This window comes from Myripristis murdjan, chromosome 14 (assembly GCF_902150065.1).
Source record: "Myripristis murdjan chromosome 14, fMyrMur1.1, whole genome shotgun sequence".
NCBI lineage: Eukaryota > Metazoa > Chordata > Actinopteri > Holocentriformes > Holocentridae > Myripristis > Myripristis murdjan.
Window position 1 is genome coordinate 8,206,614 of NC_043993.1, and position 17,029 is coordinate 8,223,642.

The following is a 17,029-nucleotide window of genomic DNA, read 5'->3' on the forward strand; positions in this document are numbered from 1 at the left end:
GTTAATGTCTGAAACATACAGCCCAGTGGGGTCAGCCAGCCCTATTTATTTGCTATTGGTCAAGATTGCAGTTTTATCACATGGTGTACTGTTTGGTTGGAATGGAGGATTTAGGATCTCCATGGCACGTGGCTGCCTATCCATGGCATAGTTGAGAGAAATAGTTCTCAATCCGGGTCTTCTTCAGGATTCACAATATCCTCCCAGGACGTAAATTACAATACATTCAAGCGGCGTCCCAGTTGTAAGTCGGTCACAGATTAGCTGGCTGGGATGAAAACCCGCAGGGCTCTGGGTTCAAAGAATGAGGGCTGAGAACCAGTGCAAAAGATATTATGTAGGCCAGCACTATTACTGGCAACCTAATACGTCTGGTGGAGGAAACACCTTTTGTGTAATACATGCACTTAACTGCAGCATCAGTTACATGCCTGATACACTTCGCTCTGCTACTGCAACCTAACATAGATTTTTTTTTTTTTTTTTTTTTTTTACCACATAATAAAATAAAAATACCAACCAAAATAAAACAGCTCTCCATTCCATCTAATGGGTGGGTTTCTTTGTTATCGCTGGCCTAAAACACTTGAACACACGAATCGAAGGCAACCTAAAGTCCGAGCTTACTGTGAGCACATGAATGCAGCACTGGCTCCGCGAGGAATGTCGCTGCGCGTTGACTACAAAGTTTTCGGTCACTCGTCCAGCGTGAGAGGAGGTTCTGTACGTGGCAACTGAAACCACCTCTAGCCTGCTCCTACCCCCGAGTGGAACTGCGTCCACAGTCAAAGGTGTGACTGTAATCTCCCAAAACTAGAAAAATAAAGGTAAGATGTCACTACATATTTTCTCATTCAGCCTCTAAAGTCTTGACTCTGGCGGCAGAAGCGGCTGCATGTTGCGCTCCCGTGCTGTCCAAACATGCTGGGATGGTTGTCAATAACAACTGTGTCTAACACTTTTTTTTTTTTTTTTTTTTAGGGTGGACAGTGTGTTAACTGGGGCTAGCTAGGGGTTTGTGTTAAATTGTAAATTAACGAGGATTAAAGAGGAAAGAGAAACTCTGTTGCTCTGTGCTTGTCTCACTTCCAGCCCTTTTTTAAGCGCTACAGTGTGACAGTGTACAATAGCAGTCTGGATACAAAGTTGGACCGCGAAAATAGGGAAGTTTTGAAACTTTGCGTGAACTTTGTGCCTAGGGCATCGTAGTGTTGCCAAAGAAAACGTGTTAAAAATGAGGAATTATCTTGCTTTCTTGGTCAGAGGGTTTCCTTTTTCTCTGAGCTGTTTAAACCGCACTAAGTAGTGTAGCTTACGGAACATTAATGGGACCCAGACAGCTCGAGCGCTGGATGTTTCTAGAAAAGACTGCGCTGGGGTGACGCCACTGGTGCTGTGGTCCAGCTGGAGATGAGAGGAGCAGACGTGGGGTCAGTCGAGCAGGCGGGGCCCAAAGTCTTGCTGTTGTGCGTATTCACTGCTATCCCCAGTGTGTGAGACTAACACTGAAAGATTAGAGTTATTAAGGAACAGCAACAAGCAGCTACGATTTATGCTGCTCATGTGCAAATGCTCCAAAAGAGAGAATGAATCAAGTATCATCAAAATAGCAACATGGCTATGGGCATTTTTTTTCTTTTTATAAAATATGAAAGTAAAAGCAAAAGTATTGGGCTGCCTACACATTACACCCGAAGGAGCTTTTATGACTAAATCCATCGGCATTAATATGGAGTTGGTTGTGGAGTTGGCAGCTAGAACAGCTTCCACTCTTCTGGGAAGGCTTTCTATTGGATTTTTGGAGTGCATCTATGGGAATTTTTTGCCCGTTCATCCAGAAGAGCATTTGTGAGGTCAGACATGCGGTCAGGCTTGCAGTCTCTGTTGTAGTTCATCCCAAAGGTGTTGGATGGGGTTCAGGTCAGGGCTCTGTGAGGGCCAGTCGAGTGCTTCCACACCAAACTCACCCAGCCATGCCTTTATGGAGCTTGCATGCTTCCACAGCACCAGAATCCAGTGGTGGCATGCTTTACTGTGCTCCATCCAATGCTTGGGGTTGTGTTTGGTGATGTGAGGTTTGCATGCGGCTGCTTGGCCGTGGAAACCCATGTCATGAAGCTCCTGGCTCACAGTTTTTGTGCTGATGTTGATGCCAGAGGAGGTTTGGAGCTCTGCAGTTACTGAGTCAGCTGAGCGTTGGCCACTTTTATGCACTGTGTGCCTCAGCGCTCAGTGACCCCGTGCTGTAACTTTACGTGGTGCTCCCACCTGATGGCTGAGTTGCTGTGGTTCCTAAACGACTTCACTTTGCAATAATACCAATTAGAGCTGATGGTGGAATATCTAGGAGGGAAGAAATTTCACCAACTGACTTGTTACATCAGTGGCATCCTATTACATTACTATTACAGCACCATGTCCAGATTCAGTGAGCTCCTGAGAGTGAGCCATTCTTTCACAAATATTTGTAAAGGCAGACTGCATGGCTAGCTGCTTGATTTCATACACCTGTGACAATGGGACTGAATGAAAGACATGAATTTAGTGATTGCAAGGTGTGGCCCAATACGTTTGTCCATATACACCTTCATAAATGAAGTAGGGCTGCAGCTAAGGAGCGTTTTCATTGTTAATTGATTAATAACTTAGTGAATAACGTGTGAAAAATAAAGTCAAATGTGAATAAAAAGTTAGCAGAGTATGAAGTGTTTTCTTCAAATAGCTCCCTTAATCTTACCCACAGCCACAAAAAAACCCAAACCCATTCATTTTATAAGAGTAAAAACAGAGAATAGTAAGACGCAATATCTTAGTGAAGCTTGAATCAGCAAATATGTGATATATGATCAATTAATTTTCTGTCCATCGACTAATCAGTCAGTCATTCCTGCATTAAAATAAAGTATTGTGATGCTTCAGAGAAGCCCTGTCCGAGAGATCGTATTCTCTAGATCTAAGGAAACATGTTTGTTTGGCACAGACCACACCAATAAAAATTAAAATTAAAATCACAGCATGGTCATTTTAATGTTTTTGTTTGTGGAAATGAAAGTTATGATGCAAAAACCAGCGTTCCCACTAAAATCATGAATGATGTCACAGTCATGTTTTTTTTTTTTTTTTTTTTTTTTTTTTTTTGTATTGTTCAGTCCTATTGGCTATATCCACCCAGAGCAAACAGATCAAAATGTTCAGTTCATTGTACTGTTCCCACTTTTAAAGGGTTGCGTGGAAGTGAGCTATTGTTGTAATGCCATGTTTTGTATGTAATACTGTGGTACTGATTGGATGTGACACGCAGCCATGGCAGTGTGTACAAATGGAAGGCAACAAATGGGGGGATGCCATGAAACTGTCAGCTGTAATTAGGCTGCTGAGTTGGTGACTGCCAGGCCCTCTCAGAGAAAGATGTTGTCTCTGTCACAAGGTTAGTAGAGAAGTGGACACACAAGGCATGGCTGAGGTTAAGAGGTGTTTACTGGTCATGATGGCGGCTATAGTCCAGGTAATGGCAAACAGAGCAGGCACAATGAGGGCAGGACAGGAGAACTGAACCAGAGAACTGAACACAAACAAACCAGCAGGTGAGGCAGAGAGGGAATAGGAACAAAGTCACCGGTTGGGTACAGGAAACGAGGACTAACAATGACAACAAACTGGCAAAGAAGTAACTGAAAGCTGAACCTAAATACAAACTGAACTAATCAGGGAATCAGATACAGGTTGGTTGACAGGGGAACAGGCATGGAGCTGAGTGGCTGGTAGAGGGGCAAATGAACAGGCAACATGAAGGCAGGGATAACAAGATGAATGCAGGACAGGTGTGCAGAGGAAAAACAAGTCTGGAAATACTGAGAAAATCAAGCAAACCTCAAACAGAAATGGCAGGATTGAGACAGTCTCTCCATAGATCATTTAATAACTCACACCCTACAATGATAACGTGTTTCTCATTATCTTTCTCTCTGCTCTGTAATCTTGTTGGCAGTGTTGAGCCCAGTTGTATCTTCATACCATAAATATTGGACAGATGCCTGTCTGCATGGAGTTGTTCATGTTTATTGTAGCATTCATAAGTCTTTTTTGTTAAAAATGATTTGTCCTCACTGTTGTCATAACAGAAAATGGTTTTGTTAGAGTGTGCTGTATCTGTGCATGCATGTGTACGTGTGTGTGTGTATGCTTGTGCATGTTGGAATGGATGCTTGCTTATATTAGCTAATGCATGTGTGTTAAGAGCCAGAGATTCCAAACGTTGAGCCTCTCTGTCTCCTCATGTTAATGAGTGGCCTGAAATAAACCAGACTGTATAAACAGAATGAATTCTTCAAACAGAGATGAATCAGCCTTAGCATCACAGCATCCTGAAGTTACCACAGTTTAGCAGCCACGTTTGGCTTCTAAAAGAGGGGAGTGTTAGGCTGAAAATAATCAGTGATGTAAACGTCACACAGTGGCAAGCATAGACTTTCTCAGGGGACGAGAGGGAACATTTCAAAGAGGGTAGTCCCTAAGGTAAAAAAAAAAAGATCTTCTAGATATTACAAGGAACAGGCTGTCCAGCCTGACTGACTGTAGGGATTTTTTTCAGGTTTCATGACACCTGAAACAGATTTTCTTCAGTTCCTAACCTTCACAAGGCCTGCAGAAATCTTTGTTGAAGGTTATGAACCTGCTGCCATACTGAGACTTGTTTCTATACATTCCTTTGTGATAATTTATAGTTTGCAGGCTGAAGGTAAACTATGTTAAAAATGCTCCCATCTGTTTAGTAAGAGAGAGCGAGGTGAGGTTTTATCCTGTTATTCTTGGTAAACATATACCAAGAAAGAACTGAATCAGTTCAGTCATTTCAAGCCAAAGCGTAATACAAACTCAAGTGTGGCCTAAAACCTGGGAGAAAAAGCAAAGCATGAAAAAGGTGAACCTTTTTCATACTGCCAAGTTCTTATCTTAGATCCAGCTGATACTGTTGTACTGAAAAGAGGTCGGCCAAATTAACACACAAGGCAGATTAGCTGCCCATGTTACCTGACCCAGCTGGGCCTGGCAGTTCTGAACCTTTTGCCTTTGATCACAGTGCTCCCGAAAGTTAAAGCAAGACAAATTTCAATATTGAAAAAGTACAGCATTCCCCTTTAATGTCTCTGATCCTGCATAGCAAGTACTCAGAGATGTAATGCATTGCAACACCACAGGTGGTTAACAGATGATGCAAAAACTTGTATTTACTTCCTTTCTACCTGGCCGATAACCAGCTTCATGTTTAAAATGAAAACTGACAAAATCAAGCCGCAAAAATTCAGTTCAGGGACTTAATTAATTATCGGCATATTATTAAAATAAAATATAAAATCTCCCTGTCATTTAGCAGTTATTTGAAATGCGCAGACCGATAGCTAAAGAGAGCTGTCTCACAGAGGTTTGGGTTTGAACGTGAAATTGTTTTGTTTCTGAGGAGAGAGTTGGAATTGTCTCAGCATGTTCACAGCCTGTAGATATGTCCGTGTGTGTGTGTGTGTGTGTGTGTGTGTGTGTGTGAAGATTTGTCTGTCCATGTATGTGCATGTGTGGCTGTTTGTGTTGCTGTATGCATTAGTCTGTATGTGTATGTTGGTGTGTTACACTCAAGTCCAAAATACTTATTGATATCAGTTAGTCAGAAAAAATACCTGTTTAGCATCAACCATCTTGTGTTTATCTCCATGCACTGGTTGAAGACTGTAGGTCTGTGAGTCAGTTTGCAAGAATGTGATCTACCTCTGAGCATTTTTTAACACTGCAAACTGTGTGATGCCAGAATTGTATCTTGATGAATGAACTGTATGAGTTCTAAAAATCAAATATTACCCCCACACTTGGGCTGAATAATATTGATAGTATTGAATACCTCAGTATATTTTAGTGTTTGACGATGTTGCAGCCAGGTATGTCTGTTGGTGCTTTCATAAGATATTTACACAAAGAGATAAACTGTCATTAGTAATTTGGATTTGATGACCAAGCAGGCAGAGACACGCAACAGAACAGCTAGAATGGTCTAACGAGTTGAGAAAATTGCATCAATTTACTGTAGTGCAGCTTTTAAAAACCGGAGAGGATGCCACAGCACAGTGTTACATAAATATTCCATTTTTTTGGCTCTATAAATGAAAAAGCACCATATTGTGTCAGCCAGTTTACTGGGAATCAGCTCCAGATTTATATATTGCCTAGCCCCAGCCTCCAGGGGCTGGGCAATATATCAGTATTTTTAATTGATATAACGATAAGAAATTAGATATCATCAGGGATTTTGGATGTTGTAATAACATTCCACATTTGTGAATTGTTTGATGCTGTTGCAGTGTTTTCAGCTGTTTGACTCGGTTGAATTTTTTTTTTAGTTGAGTTCTGTAGTCCACCATCAAGAGCGAGACTGCTCTCTTTCTGTTACAATCTTGCTTCTTCTTCTTCTTCTTCTTCTTCTTCTTCTTCTTCTTCTTCTTCTTCTTTTCTTTGTTCCTGTTGTTAACTATTTCTATGTGTTTCTAATACTGAATATAGAATTCAATCTTCTTCCATGGCTTTGAGCTAGTATTGACATTTCAGTACCTATTTTTAGTATCATCAACCCTGCTCTCCACTGCACACCCCCAGTCCTGATCACGTCAGTGAGTTTATATCTCTTGTATATCTTTTAGGAAAATAAATAAACAAATAAATAAATTAGAGTTTGGAGGACCAGAGGATTAAATTTAATGTTACATCCATTTTCCACACTAATATTTCCTATTGTTACCTACCATGTTTAACAAATATCTCACATTGCCACAACACAAATGCAGCAAGTTTAGGTTGTCCTCTTTGCTTGACACACTGTTTTTACAAGTTGTAACCTGCATTCTGCCCAAACTGAACAAGGGATGAACTTTAACAGCTTCCCCAGCTGGCTCTTGTCTGACCCAAGACAGCTGCTGTGTGGCCCAGCCAGGTCTCTCTCTTTGGATCTGCTGTCAGCTGAAGTCTAGCAAAACAGAGAACAAGACCATCTGAGATGATGGTTCTTTAACTCGCTGAGTAAACTTTTCCTGTTTTCACAGTTGGTCGGAAAAATCTTACTTTTGGTCCTCATCAATCCACTGGTCCAATGTCCCATCACAGACCTTGGATCCTGACTGCAATGCCAGAAAGCTTGGGAAGTTTGTTTGCAGCTCCATTGAATGAATGTTAGGCCTGTCTGACTGATACTGAATTTTTGGAATCCATAAATGTCATAGGAGTAAACATGTACAATAGGGATTTTTTTGGCCCTTTTTTTTTTTTTTTTTAATAGAAACATGGATAGGGCACTTGCTTTGGCTCTTTGAGAGAGAGCAACACAAATGAGTGATAAGGAAAAAAATTCCAGTCCATGAGTCCATGAAACTCAAGCAGAGAAAAGAGCTAGGGCCGGATCACCAACTAATTCAAGAGCTTCATTTTTATGATCTATGCTCTGTGTCACTGTGTCTTGTTCAGTCCTGTGTGTTATTTCATTCATTCAGCCATCTTGGCCAATCAAAGCAGTTGTACAGTTGGAAGTGCTTGCATTCAGTAAGAGAGAGAAGCAAATAAAGGAGAAAAAAAAGAAAAAAAAATCAAAGATGTAAAGATAGATTGTTATTTGTTCAAAATAACCACTTTGTTTTTCATCCAGTGAAACTGCCGTGTTTTTGTTGTGCTTAATGTTACCCCAGTTTTGCAACAGGCAGTTTATGTTTCTGGTAGATTACTGATAAGTGCTCAGGATACAGCCACTCTTGTTCAGTTGAGGACTGAAGTGAGCAGTACTTTATTTTCATTTCTATTTTTAAGGGAAACTCATCTTGGCACTTTTATTTGTGAGAAGGCCTGCTTATTTTTCTCACTTTTCCAATGTGACTAACATGAGAGTGAATGGGGAAGGTGCTTATTTTTGAATTGTATTGTATTACATTTCATAGTAATATACACACACCTGTATATATATAGACCCTCAACACTACATCCATACAGGCCTACAAAACACAAAAAGTTAGGTATGATGGCTTGTATGTTTGCTGGGGAGGAACTTTGAGTAATCAGATCTCCTAAAATTTTAATTGAATGCTCCTGATCTATAAGATGCAGACCAACTATAGGGACATTATTAAAGTATTTAAAGTAAGAGTTAAGGAAGGCACTTGACTGTTACCTTTTAATAGTTAGTAATCATACAACTACCTTACTTTGTTTTGTTCTAGGACAAAGAGAACAATATTATTGGCAATATAAAAAAGAGGAAAGCTACTATTTGTATCATAGATACCGATATATGTGATCAGCAAATATCAGCCACTAATATCAGCAATATCACTCAGCTACTACAAGATAGGCTGGACTATGGACGACTACCTCCACAATGCAGCTGAAGTGCCTCATTTGTGAATTTCTATTTAGTGTGAAAAAAATACAACTTTGTGGAATGTGCTTTTTTTTTTATCATAACAATTGAATGAATTGGTGGTGAAAAAAATAAATAGGTACTGAGGTTCATGTTGTAAAAGTGTGTGTATATTTCTCAAAGGATTGATTGCATTTAGATGTGAGTGGAGAAATTGGTCAATATTTGGACAATAGGCTGTCATCGGTGTACATCATTGAACAGAAACGCCAGGAAAGTGTTTGGACTTGAGAAGGGTTTGTCAGTGCAAGAGCTCAGTTTCCAGTAATGAGATGTGGGAGTAAAAGCCTGCATAAAAGGCAAAGACTGCATTTAGGGTAGGCAGTGGTACACACAGGTTGTAAATTACAAGAGGAGGGATTTGGTCCTGCCATCTGTATTTAAGACTGAGGTAATGGCTATCTGGACTGTAGATGCACACCCAGTGTGTGGTACACGCTGCCGGAATAGTACTGTGTGTGGAGTTAGAGTTGTAAATGCTAAAAGTGACTTTAAATGAATGCAAGAGTTATGAGAAATGCAAGACTGCTCATTCCTCCACAGTTTTTTTTTTTTTGTAGGTCATAACATCTGTTAACATCACATGTAATGCTTTCTTCTATACTACTTACTATAACGTTTTTGTTTTTTTTGTTTTTTTTCCAGATTGTTGTTACTCTAATCGTTTTATCTTAGAATACGACTTGCCTTTCAGTTCATTCTAGGTCAATTCATTTGACCCTGTTTGGCTGGGAAGCCAGAGGAGCAGGGAATGCAGGATCTAAATTTACGAGGACTTGACGTACTCGTAAAGCCTTTTCACATCCCAGTGCCAGTAATGCCTAGTGTTGGTAAATACCATTTGACATGTCTTGGTTGTCTTGGTTGCCCCATTGAAAGCATTCAGTTGTCACAACCAAGACAAATTCTACACACCTCGCCATGTTTATGCTTGGAGACAGTATTTTCAGTTACATTTACTTTGCTTTGTAGCTTATATTCAGAATCAGAAAACACTCACACGAGGGAAATAGCTTTTTCATCAAAATTGCAATGTTGACTGCTGCATTTTTGCCCCACTGACAATCAGGGGCCTGTATATCATCATGTTGGTCTGTAAGTCGGTCAGTAGTTAGGTCCAAAGGGCCATGTCTCCAAATCTTTATTGCTGTGGATGTGGGAGACAACATTCATTTGCCTAGAGGATGATACTGGACAATTTTTATGACCCTATTATGTTCCCTCTAGCACCACCAACGGAACAAATGGTGCATACTGTAGTGGGATATCTCCAAAGCTATTTTGTGGATTGCCATTAAATTTGGTGATAACATTCAAGTCAGCTGGAGGATGAAATCTTTCAATTTTGGCGACCCCATGACCTTACTTGTCACTCTGTGACACCACCAGGAGGCCAAAATGTCGTAGCATTGGTAGTGATGGTAGTGTGATAGCAAGATTTGTACATTTTTATTAAGGATGCACAGATCAGTCTACCATCAGCTGAAAGACATTCTAAACAGGTTAGATCACATTACAGAACTACATTTGTAATTAATGATACGCTGTTAGCCTGTTAGCAGGTAAAATAATATAATTTCAGTTGGCTTTCAGTTTTGTGATCAACCTGTCAGACTGCTAGTAGTCAGAATTAGACCCCAGAAAACACATTGTGTGCATTCCTGCATTTAATGGAATTGACACAATTCATACGGCCATTTCATCCACATTTAAATTTCCAACAGTATAAAATAATTTATACAGAAGTGGTGTGTCCAATGTGCAGCACACATTTCATATTAAGGAAGAAAATAAGATAAAAATAAAAATAAAAAAAGCCTGTTTGTTTGTTTGTTTGTTTTAAGAACATCCTGTACATCTTGCATTCGTCTTTGTACACTGTTGGCTCTCTTAATGTAATGAGCAAATTTCCCTTGAGGCTGATGATGAATTTCATTGCTATCTTACGCACAGCAGCAGGCCAGACAAATGGAGAGGTATCAGATTTTCCTTACACTGTTTTTAATCGTCTCATCCTTTGTCTTGTTCTCTGGAAACAGGTTATGTTTGCACTTCTGATGGATATCTTCCCCTTGGATTGCTGTAGGTGTCACAGTGTCGCTTTAAGAGGCTCACACACAGTGGTTTTCTTGGGATGGATTAACTTTGTGATAACTCATTTTGAAAAACAAAGTAGAATGTAGGAGTGTGTTTTTCAGCAGGTGATAAATTGAAAGATGATTTTTCCCCATCCTTTGAGCAAAGCCTTCACTGTGTTATTACCACACTAACAATTTAGCTCAATTTTCTACTTCAGACAACCTCAGTAAGCCTTGGATTAGACGGTAGTGCAGACCAAGAACTGTGCGCATATATCTGTGCACATGTCTGGAAGTAAGGGTGTATGTGTGTGTGTGTGTGTGTGTGCATGTTAAACACAGGCGACAGTAACCAGCCATGAAGGAATGATGTGGTGAAGCAGAATCAGAAAAAAAAAAAATCCAGAAGGAGAAAGTAGGACAGTTGTTTGAAACCTAAAATCACAAAGCAATTTTGGTCACTTTTCCTGACTACAGTGTATTTTTGCCACATGAGAACTTTATTGTCTGCTCATCTTTTTGTCACCGTTAGTTCGAGTGTATGTTCTTGAGAAATTGAAAATTCATCATGCAGCCATAGTTCTTCTCCAACTTATGTTTCATATGACCCACAAATGTTTTGGCCTTGCAATGTCTGTGCAACTTAGGAAGGAAATATTGGAGTAACGTTGCGACTTAGAAAGGAAGTGACTTGTGAGTTTCTTCAGGGTAAGCTCTGTGGTTTATAATTTTGTTAAACTGACCCATGTCTGGATTATATTTAGTCATGGCATGAGTCATGAACATTTCTCACTAGGCATATGGTGGCCACGTTGAACTCAGATAGCAGCTCGGGCGGAGCAGTGAGGAGAGAAGGAGGAGCTATTGACCCCACAAGATACCAATGTTTGGAAACTATGAAGATTTTTGCATTTTTACAGAATTATTTTTGAATGTTTTTCCTAGTTGCTTCTGCAAGGGCTAAACTAAGGGATAATGATTTATGCATGTTTAGAGGGTTAATAATATGTGTGTTTTATTGTGTGTGTGTGTGTGTGAGGGGGGTGGGGTTGGGGGGGCAGAAAATCTGCCATGTAATACAGTGTTTTCTCAGTGAGTGATGCCATGTCCTCCCTGTTATTCCTTTTTCAATGGATGAGAGCATAGAGTGTGATGAGGCAGCATGCTCCCCAACAGGCACTAATGACTCATTTAGAGTGAACCCAATGGAAACTATGAATACACAACATTGTTAGACCTTCAGCTAATTCAGCAAGGAAACACAGCATCATAAAAAGCTGCGTAGGATCTTGCAAGCACACACATAGACCAGAACAGAATAAACTTTATTGTCCCTGCAGGGGCAAGTTTTGCTTGGGCACAGTGCTACACATTTGTGTCTCCACATAAAATACACACAAATAAAAGACAACATGTAACACACCACATGGTACATCATGAAATGGTGCATGTTTGAGTGGTTAAGGATTCAGTGTTAGATTTTTGTGACTGAGATTTTAGTAGCAAAATAGAGTGTGTTGAAAGGGAAATGGATTGATTATGTCTTCCAGTGTGATTGAAGGTACACTAATTTTAAATGAATCTATGGTGTCTGTATGTTATTGGTGCAAATGTTGCTGCTCAGTAAAACATGGATGTATAGTTAAAGGAATAGCAAGGAATTGCGCTCCATGATACAAGCCGTTTACATGGCTCGTATCATAGAGTGTAAGAGGTATCACTGCGTATCCAAAACACATCTTGAATCTGTAGCTTTACACAGACATAAACTGGTTAAAGTCGCCTTATTTGCTTTATGTGCACTGTCTGTTTAAAAGACGGATGATGATGTATCCTGACTGTACAGTAGCATGTATAGCAGCATGGAAATTTGATTAGCTTGATGTTAATCTGTTGTGTCATGATGTGAATGTCGCTGTAATTGCAGGTGATTGAAAGAGGCAGAATGAGGAGGTTCCTGTCTTTAGTGTCGTGGACTCTGCTCTGCTGCTGCTGGACCGCACAGGCAGACATCTTCACCTCCATAGGTAGGCATACAGGTCTTATGTGAAGGACTTTTAAACATTTAAAATAATACTTGCTTCCAGCTTTCATTTAGTCTAATGTGAGAGTTCCATCATATTTTGTCACAAAATCCCCTCTGATCCCTTATACACCAAAAGTAATGGGCAGCGAAATAACATTAGCATGTAAAGAGCAACTTAGCACCAGTGGTTGCTAATATAATTCTGTTGATAGAAAGATATTGGTGCTGCATGATTATGGCTGAGGTGAGAGTCTCTACTATTTTGTTTGAAACTGTGATTACTGAATTACTCATTTATGCCATCTTGATGGCCACTAAATGTTTTCTGTGTTTATATACCAGTATTTTATGGATAATCCATCGTATTAAGTGTTTACAAATACTAAATCACTTATGGCCATCACAGATCTCACAGTGAGCACTTTGCCATTGACACTGGATGAAAAATCACTGATTAGGTGTGGCCAGAGGTGCAGAATGCCTGAAAGTTTCAACCTTTGGAGGGCAGTGGAGTGAACATTTTCTTTGTATATACTCTCTTTAACAGCTACAGATGAGGGATGTACAGTTTTGACTAATATTCAGTATTTCATATTGCAGTGTTAATTTTTTTCCCTCTATGCAGTCTCATGCATTATTGACTTAGGGAGATAGATTCACCACTACAGGCAAACATTTGACTTGGTCAGTACAAATCACACAGACATTTTCAGGACACAATTCCATTCTTGAAACTATGTTAGAGCAAAAGAATGTGCAACCTAAGGCAATGTTAGTGTTACGTGTTATTAGTTACTGCTGATATAATAGCTAGCTGGATGTAAATAAACAGAGGGGCAGAAACAGACACCAGGAAAAGGAAAGGAGAGGAACTCTTCCCTTAGTCACCATTTCTTTCATTTCTTTCTTACCACTGGGATCATTCTCAGGTCACAGATGCATTTTGTAACATGCAAAGTCCAGACATTGTGACCCTTTTTTAACTTTTGGTTGTATGTGGTGTCTGTGATTTAGAAACTGAAGCTTATTCTGCAGCTTCACTCTGTGGAAGATGCTCTGGACAAAGCTCAGTGTAACATGTAGTTTTGATTTCAGAATGCATGTCTTTTCCTGGCCGTCGAGAGGATTTAAAAAGAAGGAAGTGGTGAGCCTCTCCTAAATTAAGGAACCCAGTAGACCATTAAAATACCAAGTACTGTAGCTGCCCCAAATAACTTGGTCAACCAGTCCCTTTAATCTAATCAATATGTTTCATCAGTTTATTTGCAGAGTAGTAAAACATGAAAGTATTAATAAATTGCAATGACAAGCCCAGAGAAGAGTAAATTACTGGATTGCAGAAAATAAGTGTATATTACTGAGTTTTACAAATAGGAGACGGATTCCCAAAGCCCACTTTATTATAAAGAACAAAAAAAAAAAAAAAAAAAAAAAAAAAATATGCAGTGTAAAAGCTCGCCATAAAGTGTCTTGGCATTTTCTTCAATTGCCCTCTTTCAGCTAATTTGTGAATAAGTGGAACTAACAGAATTCATTCAAACAAACTGCATCTGAATAAGTCTAACGCTAGACTCATCAGCCTACTCTTTATTAGTTGATGCAATCACTGTAATGTTTTGCTGCTTCTGGCTTCATGCAAAAACAATTGAGCTGTTTCACTGCTCCTCTTCCCTGGCAACTGCTGCCAGTTCATCACGGTTGAGTGTTTCCATGGAATTGTTTAATGTGCACAGCAGCACGTAACATCCCCAACCTCTTCTCAGACGCTTATGGGTAAAACCCAACCACTGTGGTTTGCCGAGTGTTACTATATAGTCCAAGCCTCAGCGTTTATGTGTGTAGGGTTTTTTTCAAGTCAAGCAAACTCTGAGGCGAAATTTACATTTTATGGGTCATCAAAGGAAAGCGCAGCGCATATCAGACTTTCACTGTTGTGATTCTTCTTTTGTAGTTGTTGGATATGCATATAGAAATCTCTCTCTCTCTCTCTGCAGGCCAGATGACAGACCTCATTTACACAGAAAAAGAGCTTGTACAGTCTCTGAAGGAGTACATTAAAGCGGAGGAGTCCAAGCTAGCTGCAGTCAAAAGGTATAACATGAAACCACTCCACTCCTTTGATGGGCTTCCTTATAGCTGGACGGGAACCTCAATGATGGTCATCATCATGGTGGCACTGACATAGTATTCCATGTAAAAAAAAAAAAAGAAAATAAAATAAAAAAAGATGCTGTTTGTGAGTATGGCCTCAGGGGGAGTTTGACAGAAGCAGCAACACCTTCTCTCTCTCTGTCTTTTAGCTGGGCCAACAAACTAGATGTCCTGACCAGAGTGTCTACCTCTGACCCAGAGGGCTACCTGGCCCACCCTGTCAATGCCTACAAGCTGATGAAGAGACTCAACACAGAGTGGTCTGAGCTAGAGAGCTTGGTGCTGCAGGACCCCTCTGACGGTAGGGTGAATAGGCGAGTTTGTATGTTTACGTGTGTGTCTGTTTTTGGAAGGATCTGGCCTTACCTCTGGTTCCAAGTGCCTCCCACATTAACAGAAATAAAGCCCAGGCTGTCATCTTTCAACTGCAGCTGTTCTTTGTCTCAGCACATTGCATATTTTGGCCATGTTTTCTGTGCCTGCATGTGTCCATGTGTGTGTATTGGTGAATAGGTGTGAAAGTGTGTTTGCTGTGTGTGCGTGTTCAAATGTACATGTGTCAATGTCTGAGTGCATTTAGGCTCAAGTCCAGCTGTGTTTTTAGTAACCATTGCAGCACATGTGTGAGCACGTCTCTGTGGATGTCGGTATCTGTTTGCAGATATCTTGGCAGATTCAAGTGAGCACGACTCTGTGTTACTGTGTGTGTCATAAACGAAAGTTTGTATACGTGGCTATGAGTCTGAGAGAAAAAGAGAGAGAAAAAAGGTGGGGGAGCTGGAGCTTTTCTTGTCAGATATGATATGCAGGCTCAATTGTTTACATACAAGTTACCAAGTACAAGTACTATTGAGACTTTTTTCCGCCTTTCTAAGTCAGTGAGCCTGGCAGCTGATGGTGATATATGTGTGATAAACTGGGAGGAGTGTAGTGGAGAGTTCTAGATTAAATTTTACCAGATCACAGTGTTGGTTATAGTGGTGGTTTTGTTGGTGGTGTTACTCATTAGTGATCCACAGAGGATCCTGTACTATATTTGACTGTTTCCTGTAAGCAGAATGAGCAGCTGAAATGCTTAAGATGATGACACAGATTAAAATTGTAAAGTGATCATCTTCAACTTCTTGTTCACTAACACCATTTCTTAATATTAGGGACATCTTTGGTGCCAAGTGTGTTTTGGCATTGCATTTCCAGAGATTCCTTATCAATGAGTGTATCCAGAACTGTGATGTATTATTGGCAGTGTAAAATGCTTCATTTCCTGTAAACCAGAGGACTTTTCCCAGGCAAAACTTGTTAGACACTGGGTGCTACAACTGCAAATATAAAAACTTGCATGAACTGGGTATTGATCACTATTTTGTCTTAGCAGCCAGTAATTCAGTAGCTAAACGGACATTTACTAATGCTAAGGAACTAAACAGACATTTATATGAAAATATTGCAGATTAGGATTTTGAATGATCTTAACCTGTAGCACATGCCATGTTATTACAATGTATAACATTACTAAAATTGGGTATAATCCTTTGTTTTATTTGGTTTGTGACTGATTGATTATAATTTATTATTCCCTCATCACAAACACCTTGACATTACCCACTTCTCCCTCATATTCACTTTCTCACTCTCCCTTTTTCTCCAGGGTTCATCTCTAACATGTCGGTACACAGACAATACTTCCCAGATGAGGAGGACGAGAAGGGCGCAGCCAAGGCACTGATGCGTCTCCAGGACACGTACCAACTGGACTCTGAGAGCTTCTCTAAGGGGAAGCTGCCAGGTAACCTCAGGGACACCCTGGAGAGTCTCCATTGATTGTGTTTGTGTGGGAAAGATTGAAGGTAACAAGAGAGGTAGAGTAGTACAGTTTGTGTTTGAAAGAGGAAGGAAGGAAAGCTGCACCCACCCATAATCTTTTTTGAACTGACTTGTATTTGTGTGTGTGTGTGTGTGTGTGTGTGTGTGTGTGTGCTGTTCCCTTGTGAGGACAAATTTGTGTGTTAAACTTTTGAAGTTAGGATGTTTTTCCAAGTGTGGATATTTTGGCCAGACCTTACTTCTTTAAGGGTTTAGGTAAGAGCAAGAGTTATGGTTATAGTCATAATTATGGTTAAGGCTTGGTTAGATAAGTATTATTATGATGTTAAAGGTTAATTTAAGATTTAGCACTTGGTTTTAGGATTAATGTCAGTGTAGCCCATACAGAAATGTCACATATGTACATATATGGAATTCCCATATATGATTTCTGCTTTATTTGACAGTCAGAGTAGTGAGAGGCAGGACTGGCAGGGGAGAGAGAGACACAGAGAGAGAGACCGAGGG

At 40.0% G+C, this 17,029-nt stretch overlaps 1 protein-coding gene across 4 annotated transcripts in view; it reads left to right on the forward strand.

Annotated features, from left to right (window-relative positions):
* The first annotated feature begins 700 nt into the window (after nucleotides 1-700).
* Nucleotides 701-17,029, forward strand: part of p4ha2 (procollagen-proline, 2-oxoglutarate 4-dioxygenase (proline 4-hydroxylase), alpha polypeptide 2) — a 38,911-nt gene continuing 22,582 nt past the window's right edge. For all 4 annotated transcript variants that reach the window (XM_030069505.1, XM_030069503.1, XM_030069504.1 and 1 more), the window contains exons 1-5: nucleotides 701-827; nucleotides 12,449-12,548; nucleotides 14,542-14,638; nucleotides 14,848-14,999; nucleotides 16,347-16,484. In XM_030069505.1, coding sequence (XP_029925365.1) covers nucleotides 12,467-12,548; nucleotides 14,542-14,638; nucleotides 14,848-14,999; nucleotides 16,347-16,484 — 469 coding nt within the window. In that variant the 5' untranslated portion in view covers nucleotides 701-827; nucleotides 12,449-12,466. The remainder of the gene's footprint in view (nucleotides 828-12,448; nucleotides 12,549-14,541; nucleotides 14,639-14,847; nucleotides 15,000-16,346; nucleotides 16,485-17,029) is intronic.